Source organism: Ceratotherium simum, chromosome 21, assembly GCF_057802395.1.
Source record: "Ceratotherium simum simum isolate JZ-2026a chromosome 21, ASM5780239v1, whole genome shotgun sequence".
Lineage (NCBI taxonomy): Eukaryota > Metazoa > Chordata > Mammalia > Perissodactyla > Rhinocerotidae > Ceratotherium > Ceratotherium simum.
The window spans coordinates 40780578-40792647 of record NC_141920.1 but is presented as its reverse complement, the minus strand read 5'-3'; the positions used below and the strand labels follow the sequence as shown (position 1 = coordinate 40792647).

The following is a 12070-nucleotide window of genomic DNA, read 5'->3' as shown; positions in this document are numbered from 1 at the left end:
TAACAAAACCCAAGAAAAACCCTAATTACTACTATTAAGTGGGATAACGTGGCAAATTCAATGTTATATTAATAAGAAGAAAGAGAAAACTCATGAGAGTGTTCTTCAGGAATTTAAGAAGGAAATATATGTCATTAATCGTACATCACAGAACAGAACTGGGATCAATGGCTAGAAATTACAAGAATATACAGGAAGCCTGGTGGTGTGTATATATATATATACAAATAAAAGAGCTTTTAATTTTTTTAAATGAAAGCCCACATGTTTATAGAATTTAGGGCATAATAAATCATTGACAACTTACTAACTACAGTGATATCTAATTAACTCTCTGTACTGGAGAGAAGTTCATGAGACCCTTTCCAAGGACCTATCTTCTGTAGAGGCCCCAAAGATCAAAGGAAAGTATCTTGATACCCAGGACCACAAATGAACAGTCCATAGATACTAGATATAAGGGAGACTTATAGTCTATGAGGTGATCTGAGGATGGAATTCTATTCAAAAGGAGTGATTCATGTCAAGTGGAAATTAACCCAAACAGATCCTCTCTCATGAAGAGTTTTACATTTTAGAGAGGGAGCAAAGGAGAAAGGAAGTATAGAGATATCAGAAGAAGAAAAGAAAGTGAAAAACTGAGCTCTGGTTATGGCAAAGCAGATACAGTACAAAGCAACTAATAGCCCATTGTGAGACAGGAACAGGCTGACTAGGCTTCCAGACTCCCTGCTAGGTCACCAGAACTATGCTACATCCTGATCAATGTTTCCAGTTCTCCTACCAGAGACCCTTCTGTTCACCTACCAAGCCATGTTCCTACTATCCTGTGTGAATTTACTCATCACCGAAGAGAACCTTGAGAAAATGTTGAACTTTACCTGAATTCTGCACTCCTGGAAATCAGGGACTGTCAAGAAATTACCCCCCCACCCTCCACCCTTTTGCGTTCCTGGAAACCTCTTACTGCAAAGAACCACGCTTCCCCATATGACTTAGATAAAACTCACAGATGACCCCTTGTACCCTGTGACAAAGCCAAGACACAGACTCTCCAGATTCCCACTGTGGTTCATAAATGATTAGCTGATTATCTCCATTGACCATTCGGGTTGGTCAATGCCTATTAACTGGACTTGACCAAAGTTTCGTCAAGCTTCTCTCCTTCCTCCAAGCCCTAAACCTTGGCCCATCCTTGAGCAATGGAAGGTGAACAACCCCTCCTTAGTGATCCCTCCCATGAATCAGCTGACTTTAGGGAAAAACATTCCCTGATCAACTGTCCGATCATGCTACCCACTCATCCCACACCCAATTCTTTCCAGCTTGTTTACTCCTCTCTCTAAAAGAAAAGCCCTTTTCTGCCTGACCTTGGAGATGCTTACAGATCTCATGATCAAAGTGGTTCTTCCTATTGCAATATTCTGTTCCTATTGCAATAGTCCTCCTCCCCTTATTGTAATAATCTTTTTGAATAAAGCCTCTCTTTATCTAAGTCCAGATTTGTTTTTATTTGACACTTTCAACCTGCAAAGAGCCTAATTTTACCAAAACATAAATTAAAATCATTAAATATCCTCTTACTATTGACATTTGTTTTTATAGAATCACGACTATTATGTTTTTCTTGATATACAGCCACATAATAAAATATATAGGCGATACAGACAACCATAAATAACACTTATTTTCCCAATGTTCAAACACAAAAATTACTTACATAATTAATTACTAAAATAATTAAAATAAAGCATTTCATAACAAACATGAAAAGTTGAAACCAAACAACTGAGGTTTGGAATAAATAATTTCACATAAATAATTTCTTTCTATTTTCCTTTTGTCTGGTGTAGTTCAATCATCTCTTTACAACCTATTCAAAAGAAGCAAAAAGCTTGATGAACTTACTTTTATGTTCGCCATTTATCAACTCAAGCATGCAACCAACAATAATATAGCTGCTAAAGTTCTTTCTGGGGCCGGCCCCATGGCTTAGCGGTTGAGTGCGCGCATTCCACTGCTGGCGGCCCAGGTTCGGATCCCGGGCGTGCACCGACACACCGCTTCTCCAGCCATGCTGAGGCCACGTCCCACATACAGCAACTAGAAGGATGTACAACTATCACATACAACTATCTACTGGGGCTTTGGGGGAAAAAAAAAGGAGGAGGATTGGCAATAGATGTTAGCTCAGTGCCGGTCTTCCTCAGCAAAAAGAGGAGGATTAGCGTGGATGTTAGCTCAGGGCTGATCTTCCTCACAAAAAAATAAAAAATAAAAAAATAAAGTTCTTTCTGAAGAACTTTGTGCAACAATCTGTCACTTCTCCAGTGGTCCAGTACTCTAGTCTCAACTTAGTATGGATACCATGTAGTTAGCACATTAATTGCAGCACATACATAAAATAAATCCTCAATATTTTCAATCAAAAAGGGAAATACATAAGACGTTTTTATACCAATAAAAATATTTTTCTAAAATACTTATATTCCTGTTTACAAAAAAAAATAATTTAAATAATAAATACTTGTATAACAAATACATCACAAAAAAATCAGCTACTCACCCGCATTGACTATAGCATCTACCTCTAGCAATGTGATGTCACCTCTATAGAGAGAAACTTTTTCACTCAAACTTTTCTTCACCTGTGATGTTTCCTGGGTCTTTTCTTCTGTAACAAAAAAGGAATCTATATTAATAGTAATATCCTTAATTAATTTAATAAAGACAATTTTGATACAAGAACCAATATGGGTCACACATTAGACAAGTGGAAATAAATTTGTAAGTACCAGGGATGTGACTTATTCTCTATTTAGTGTGTATTCCTCAATACAAATGCAGTATCACATATATAATAGACATTTAATAAATTTAGATATGTTATATTGGTCAACAAAAAATTTAGCATCTATTATTATGAAAATAACAATTTTAAAATAAAATTATATGCCACTAGTTTCACAAGAAGATAAGAAAAAGATGTGCAACTACCAAAACAAAATAAATTTTCAGTGAACGAGCTTATTTCTATTTTGTTTCAGCTACCTAAAAGGTATCCTTGAAAAGAATATTTACTGGGAATAAAAAAATTTAGGTCCAGCTCTTTGCTACTTCTAAGTAACAAGCTGTCCCTCAGAATGGTTTGAATCAAGAATATTTGAATGTGTCAAATTGCTTCTTTCGTATCAAATTGTATTAACCTTTCACTCGAGAAGGAGAGAAGGCACTGCTAGATTTAAAAGAGAAATAGCTCTGTCCTGCACATAACAGCCAGCAAGCTGATATATTTAAAAGAAGCCAAAACATTACGTTCTAAAACCTGACATATTTTTAAACATTTTAGAGCAATACTATAACTTGAATTTTCATTTATTTTTAACAAATAGTAATGTTAAAACATATTAAACAAAGCTGTATGAAATCAATGCTTAAAAATACATTAAATTGCTATGCATAAAAAGCTTTTCAACATATCTCTAGAAAAGCTGATTTATAAACTCAAGCTTTTAAAAGTATTTATGATCTGTGCAAATCTTTCAAGGAGGAAGATAATGCTATTAATTCACTAAGACATTCTCAAATGAACATGTAATTTTGAGGTATCTGGGGGATTAAAGGTGATAGGTTACAAGTCACTTCAAGTGTCTTTGGGCCTGCATAGCCAAAGAAAAAATTGGCCAAGACTAAGGAAACGATCTGTGCCATGAAAGTGATCTTTCCTCTCCCTGCCTCCAAAGTACCCCCTTCTTTGCAACCACTTCTCTCCTTAAAGGATTCTAATCAGAAGACTCACTGGTGGTACTAGTAGTAGTAGTAGTAATAATAATAATGAGAATAATGTGGGGAAATTGTATGTTAAAAGAGTAGACAAAGGGGCCAGCCCGGTGGCACAGTGGTTAAGTTCGCACGCTCTGCTTCGGCGGCCCAGGGTTCACAGGTTCAGATCCCAGGCACGGACCTATGCACCACCTATCAAGCCATGCTGTGGCAGGTGTCCCACATATAAAGTAGAGGAAGATGGGCATGGACATTAGCCCAGGGTCAATCTTCCTTAGCAAAAAGAGGAGGATTGGCAACAGATGTTAGCTCAGGGCTAATCTTTCTCACCAAAAAAAAAAAAAAAAAATGAGTAGAGAAAGACTTTAGAAGACCTCAAAACAAAAAACACTTATAGTGGAGTTGACCACCTCAGGGAATCCTAGAGTACTGTTTTCCTTTGTCAGGTAATGGCTAAGAGCACAGACTTTACTACCAGACTGACTCTGTTCACATCTTTCTTCTTCCAATTAACAACTCGGAGACTTTGGATAAGTTATTTATTCTCTCCATGCCTCAGTCTATAAATTACTGGTTCCTTCCCAATGAACATGAGTTCATTAAACTTAGAATACTGTTTGCTCCATCATAAGCTCTAAATAAACACTACCTTTTTTTTTTACAAAGGTGACATATTATTTTAGCATCCATATTCAGAATACCACAATAGTTAAGAAATATTTTCAAAATATATTATTTTGAATAAAGTATCAATATATTTGTTATTATTATTATTCCCTATCAGTGAAAGAGATCAGATTTTGTTTGTGCTTTTACCAAGCTATCAATGCCTGGCCCAATGAAAAAGACTTTGAGTCAGAAGACCTTGAGTTCCACATCCAATCAGTTTCTATTCTTACTACTTTTACCAAATTAGAAAGTCCTGATTCCCAATTAAAGATTGTTGGATGGCAATAAATATTTGGTGGCTTTGTCAGAAAATTCTGGATATTTGGATTATTGTGAATGCAGAAATTATAAAGACTTCTCACTGATGATGAGTTTCAGAACTCCATCAGGCATTAAACTCATAAGCATATCACAAATGAAAGCAGAAAGGTTAACTGTTTCAATTTGGGAGACAGAGTAAATAGATTCCTAATCCATCCTCTAGCTGCACTTAGTTCTAAAAAGTATTTCTTCATTTTTTCATGAAGCATTATGTATGTAATATTTCATTTGTAGTAATGTGACTTTTAAACATATATGATAATAAATCATGTATTTCTTTCCTCAAAAGTAAAGAAATTGTTGGGGCCAGCCTGGTGGTGTAGTGGTTAAGTTCGCGCACTCCGCTTCAGCGGCCCAGGATTCGCAGGTTCGGATCCCAGGCGCGTACCTATGCACCACTTATCCAGCCATGTTGACACAGGTATCCTATATGTAAAAGTAGAGAAAGATGGGCATGGATGTTAGCCCAGGGCCAATCTTCCTCAGGAAAAAGAGGAGGATTGGCAACAGATGTCACCTCAGGGCTAGTCTTCCTCACCAAAAAAAAAGAAAGTAAAGAAATTGTTAAAGAATGGTATTGAAAAGTATCAAAGTCTAACCCATTTATACCACAGCTCAGTTATCTTAAAATAAGTCCTAAACTCTCATCTGCAAATTTAAAAAATGAGATATTTTCAGCCTAAAGTAAAGGTTCAAGCAATTCGACATATTGAATAGATATACTGCTGTGACATGTCATTCAAGTAAGTTACTCAAAATGGTCTTATTAGAATTATCAGCATCATAATCTGTTCCTCTCTCATTTTAAAAATTCACATGAGCATCTTTTTTCCTCATAGCCAGACTTACACTTGTTGCCCAATTTCTCACATGGTATATCAAAAAGGCATAAATGTACTCAAAAGCTACCATTTGGTAGTATTAATAATTATGAGTATTTACTTCAACAATAAACCAAATAAAATTACATATTTTTGACCACCAACTGTTCTCTGTACATACAAAAATGTAAATTACCACTAGAGGCCTCTTCTATTTGAATAGAAATGCACTGCCTGCCTTTTCACACAACTGTATACCATCAGAACTAATCTCAATGTATCTCTTCCCATATCCTGGGTTTCCAGTGATAAATAAGACAGAAAACTGTCAAATGTTGCTCCCTCATGGACATTCTATTTGTACACAAAGCACTGATTCACATTTTGCACATCACTGGCTTTATCCAAGTGCAAGTTGAAATATCTGTCAGTTTGCACACGATAGTAATTGTTCTTCCAGACTGTATACTATTGATATTGTTAAAAAAAAAAAAAAACAAAAACAAAAAACCCAGAGCTAGACAGTAATCAAGTGGTAAAAACAGATTTTATTCAGGAACTAATACAATAGGGGCAAAGAGATCTCAGTATAGAACTGGGCACCCTTCCCAAAACAGCAAGGACAAGTGGGGATTTATAGCCAAGGAGCAGAGTGAAGATCAGTGGAATGAATTTTTATCAGGGGCAGGGGACGATTCTAGTTAAACAGACTTAGGATTTTTGCTGAAGGCAGGCCAAGGCGATCAGGTATGGGGGGGGGGGATGCAGAATTTGATCAGATATTGAAGGTGATCAGATATCGAGGATGGGGAATTCTCTCTAAACTGATTTAGCAGGATTCTTGTTAAAACTGCACTATGCAGATCTGGCAAGGACGGGGTAAGTCAAGAAAAGTAACGTAAGCCCATTTCTCATTAGGTTGCCTTTTGTTCGTTAAGCACCAGCTGAGCCATCAGTTGACACTTGGTAGTGGAGGATATTTGCTAAAGGTGGTAGGTAGGAGCAGTCAGGCATTTAATGAGGTAAATTTCTACAAATAAAAAGAAAAACAAAGATTAATGATTGGAGCAGACTATAAACCTAGTTTCTGAGTTCAGACAGCAGACAGTTGAGAAGATTTCTAGATGTGGGACTTGAAGCATCTTTTGCAGTTTGAATGTCCTTGGTGATGGCATCAGGTGTTCCAGTGAACTTTCTGAATGGCCCACACAGTAGCAGGCACGAAAGCTGCCCATACATGATCTGTTGTGGTGATTTCTTTGAAGTTTTCATCAGGTCATCCAGCTTCAGCTTGCAGGGTTTCAGGAAAGGGGCAGTTTTAGGTCTCAATGATGCCAAATTAGGAGGAGGAGACAAAAACTGGAAACATTATGTAGAGTTGTAGCCAGATATGGGAGGAAACTAGAAGAATTGACAGAATGTGCAAGAAAATGAACAGGACTGGAATTTGATAACCCAGAGGGGTGCACTATAGTTTTCCATTGAAACATAAAATGTCTCTCTCCAGTCACTCCACTTTTTTATTCTTGTTTACAAAATAAGTCTGGTCTTATCAGATTTGGCCTGATTATTTACTTAAGTGCATCAAGAATGGTAACTGACCACTTAGGCCTTTTGAGTTTGCTTTGCTGAAACTTTTCATGAAGAACCTCAGATTAGACTTTTAAAAGCCTCTCAAGGCTAGGAAGACATGCCAAGAACTCACCACCAGATTTAGCCTGTAATACCTATAGATTTGGGTGAACTCTTCTCTTCTCAAGGTTCCCAAAATATCCTAAGATTCCTGGACTTTCCAAGAAGTTACCTTCCTTACTCATCTGTAAGGCTGGGAACCCTGTAAACCAGGTACCAGATCTGTTTTTCCAAAAGGGCTTTGTAAGCATTGCCTTTATAAAGTCAACTCCAGTTCCTTAAAACTCTGATAATACCTGATTCTATGCATCATTCTCAAATATGACATTCCAGTCAAAGCCTATACAACCAATTTTTCCAATTACGTCCTGTTAGAAGGAAGACAGATTCTCATTGAACTTATATAAATACTTTTATTACCATGAAAATAAGGATACTCAACAGAGTTTCTGAATTCTGGAGAGTTCAGGTAGGGAGAAAAGATAAATGTTTCATTTCTGTTTATGAAAGTTAATCTACTAAATTGTCATGAATTATAGACAGCTTAAGAAAAGAAAAAAGTGGTTCCTTAAATAAAACATTAAATAATAACCACAAAAATCATGAACATTCTTCATTAGTTCATTGAGTCCCATGTAACTGATTCTTTTTCCCCCAGCAGTAATTTATTAAAACAACAAACAAAAAGCCCACATACTTTTCTTACTCCATAAACCAACAACTATATTAAGTAATCTTATCTTATACACTAAGATCTATTTCTGAATTCTCTAGTCTGTTCTACTAAATACTTTTTATAGTATTTTTTTTTTCATGTAATTGATTCTTGTTCTGTTTGATCTTAGGTTAACAGTTTTTTGAACCAGTCAGCTTCTCCATTAGTTCTGGAAATCCTTACTTGGTCCACTGGTGTGGTATCAAAGTTATTTAAGCAATAATGCCTTCAGAAGCATGTACCCCAGAATACCTGTCATAGTTCTTTCCACGGGTCTCTGATATAGTCACTTTTTGTTGAGTACAAGGCTCTCTTGCCTGTAGGTGATTGCAAGAGCTGTCAGGGGAGAATCATAGTAAAACAAAAAGTATCTGCGGATGATAAAAGGCTTAAAATGGCTGTAGTTAAAGATCTGAAGAGAGTTCATTATAAAAATGACACAATTGATGAGGGAATTTGGTTATTTCTATGACATACAATGTTTAAATAACTAGAATTATAATTGATAACATTATACTAGAACATGTCATGGACAAAAAGGGTACTGGCAAATTTCTATGAACTTCATACCATTTCTGAAATATCTATATTAATAATATTTACCCATACAAATACAACTTAGGGAAAGTTAAGCATCACTCCTTATTAGACAATATTTCCCATGCAATTTAATAAACCAAATTATTTTTTAACATTTTTTTTTTTACAAGGTGAAAGAACAAATCTTTTGAGACTTTCCAGGGACCCTTTGAGGAATATCAATCTCAGTTTGAGACCAAGATATCACTTATGATTTGGTTTTGGGAAGTTGTCAAAAATGTCAAAACGTTTGAACACTTGAAACAATACTTACGTTCTCATAAATGGACATGATAAAGACAATATAAGGCACAGAAAATTATTTTAATGAGACATAGAATCTTTGTTTCCTAGGCAGATTACTTAAAAAGTAAAGAAAATATTTTTACAATCTCTTACTAAGAACGGACAAATAATCCAAGAAAACTCGGTCATTTTAACAAAAGAAAATTCAACCTTAGTTTTGCACCAGTACATTATTGGGTTCATTTAAAAAAAAAACAATAAAAAAAATCCATTCAATCTTAGCCAACTTGATCACACATAAGGTTCCTCTTCTGCAAACCTTCTATAAATCTCTATATTCATTCAAGTTTTGTCCTATATTTTTCCACTTTCTCATTCTGGAAATAACCAGTGATCTTGATTTAGGACAAAATGATCATTTCCCTTAACAATAACAACAAAAATCTTGCATTCCTTGCAAACTTTACAGAGAGTTGTTTCTCTTCACCATTATTATTTTTAATAGTTTCACTTACATATATTAATTATAATTTTTAACCATCGGTATCCTTTATTTTACAGAGAAGACTAAGAAGTAGACAATTATAAATTGTCTGTCACATACCAGCATTCCCTAGCAGACTAGCAAATTTTATGAATATACTATCTCTCAATTTCTAGACATATTTCTTTATAGTACAACTTTTCAATATGGCAAAAGAATATGTTTATTAACAGATTCAAATATATTTAGCTCCCCTATACCATATAAAAATAAGAAGCCAAAAGTATATGAACTTAAAGTTATGTTCAGTCATTAGAGTGTCAGTAGTTTAGAAATAATCTAGATTTTTCATGAATATCTATTATTTAATTTAACGTAAGTCTAAGGTTGCAAGGTACTAAAAAGATTTTGGAAACTGTTTTTAGGCAGACATATTATAACATTAAACAAAGCTAACCATCATCTTAAGTTATTGCCCTTTTAACAATTTCTAAGCACACGCGTGTTAGGCAAGCATCACAAAAGAAAAAAAAACAAAAAAAGTTAAATACATGGATTTTTCTTTTACTGCTTTGCTTAATATACAAGAGCTCATGGATATCAAGCAATTCATTTTTACTGAATCTTTACTTGTACGTTGGTCTTGGGTTGAATTTACAATTTTATTAATCTTAAACATCTAGTAGATATAACATAAGCTTATTTGATTAGTAAACCCTAGTACAACAAAAATGCATGCTCATATTATACTTACTGTTCATAACTCAGAAGACATACCTGTTTTTATTAAGCAAATAATATTAAACTTATCTTACTTACCAAAGACTTACCCAAGTCACAAGAACTTGAAAAGTATTTGAGTTAGTTTCTATATTTCTACGAGTTTTAGGAATATTTAATTTATATAAGTGGTTATTTATCTCTAAGCCAATTTGAATAGAGCTCCTTTTATGAATTAATTTAGTTATACCACCCAAAAGTAGAAAAATATCACATATACATAACATACATACATAGATAAACATATGCACAGACAGATGCAAACAGAGATCTTATAGTTTTCATTCTAAAATTTTATCCATGAGTCAGGTAAACACAGTAATACACTCTAGTCTTTGCTTTCCTTGATATTTTTATTCAAATTACGTTTCTGGCAGAAGGAACAACTTAAGGTTATCTGTTCAATATGAGGGCTAATGCTTTCTATCAATATTTGTGGGTGAGACTTTCAAGATTTTTCATTTGCCTTGATATGTAATCTTATGGAAGCTGTGGACTGAATTTTAGGAGAGACATTCACTCAGGAGACATCAAGGAGCGGTGTGGATGTTTCCAAAGCTTATCTGAGTGCATAAAACATCCAGTCTGTTTCCAATCACCTTTTCTTCCTTTTCAGCCTCAAGTAGTTGCTTTCAGGGGTCCCTGAGTCCCTTAAGTGCCCCCGATGGAGGGCAGGGTGCCTAAAGTTCAAATGACTAAAGGGAGTTGAGGAGCTAAAGTGAGAAGGGAAAAGTCTGGCAGTGGGGACAGAGGGATGGAGACGGTAGGGGTTTGAAAAGAGACATATTAAAGGATTCAAGGGAACTGAAGGGAAGATTAAAGGTAGAAGAGCAAAAAGGAAGATCAGAAGCAATGGGAAGGGAGGGGTCTTAGAGGAGCCAGTTTGGAAGATCTTAAGTTTCCCAAAGAAGCCAATGAAGTTCCAAATTATTCTTAGTCAAGTATGCCAACAGGAAAGAATGTAGACAGAGTTGGCAGAGCATATAGTCAGCAGGCGCTCGAGAAGAAGGTAAGTTCCCATGTGAGAAACAGGACCAAATAAATCGAGAGAAGAGAGAGGCCTTAGGAAAGCGAGGAAAAACCTTTCCAGACCAGGAGTGAATATCCACTCGAAACAAAGAGCAAGGAAGAAAGACTTCCAGCCAAATAAGTACCTTTCAAACAAAGAGGCCTGGGTCTCGAACTCAGCTTCAGAGAGTATACTTAGAATCTTAAGATTAAAAATATGTCCCTACCGTGCTTCTACTGACTGTCATCAGGGGCACTGGCTCAGGAGTCAGACTCACCAGTAGATCCCCAATCAGTCAGTAAGGAGTGAAGACAATTTCGTCAAAGATCAGATACAGAAGATGATCAGAAATCCAGGCTAGGAATTCTCTCTAAATTGACCTAGCAGAATTCTTGCCGAGACGGGGCTATCCAGCTCTGGCAAGAATGGGGCCTAGTCAAGAAAAGGGCTTAGAGGAATAAGTTTGGCTAAAGGGAGAGTCTTTGCTAATATCATGTGACATTCAAAAGTTGTATTTGAAAAAAATTGTTCCTTCTACTTCCTACTCTGTGGATAATATTTGTTATTAACTTTGCATTTGTTTTTATAATTCCTTGTTTCTAATAGTTTGACATGTCAGAAAAAATTGTGAAAGACTTTTGATATGGGGAAAAAAAATTAATAGGTGTCCTGTCTAGCTTACCATCAGTGTGAGCTCTACTTTTCATTGTCCTTGAGCTATTTTACAATTCTGTAAATTATAGAAAACAGATAATAATGCAAATGATTCTTGTCCACGGAAATGCAAAAAATTAAGTTCCCTTGAATGCAACTGATATTCTCCTGTGGACAATTTGCCTTTATTTGTAAATTCCTTTCACATTTCCTTACCACCTATATATGTGTGGTTCTTTAAATTCTCCTTTGAACCAAAGTTAAATAAAATTGTTGATAGGTGTTCATTTTATTTGTATGAGTCCTAATCTCATCGTTATAAAAATATTTCTCTCTAAAGACATTTTTATTTAGCTCTAATGTATTTATTTAACTAA

At 35.3% G+C, this 12070-nt stretch overlaps 1 protein-coding gene across 1 annotated transcript in view; it reads right to left on the bottom strand.

The window, feature by feature from the left end:
- LOC106802359 (uncharacterized) overlaps positions 1-12070 on the bottom strand; it is a 662512-nt gene that overhangs the window by 561684 nt on the left and 88758 nt on the right. Inside the window, exon 4 of the mRNA XM_087444925.1 lies at positions 2567-2674. Coding sequence (XP_087301051.1) covers positions 2567-2674 — 108 coding nt within the window. The remainder of the gene's footprint in view (positions 1-2566; positions 2675-12070) is intronic.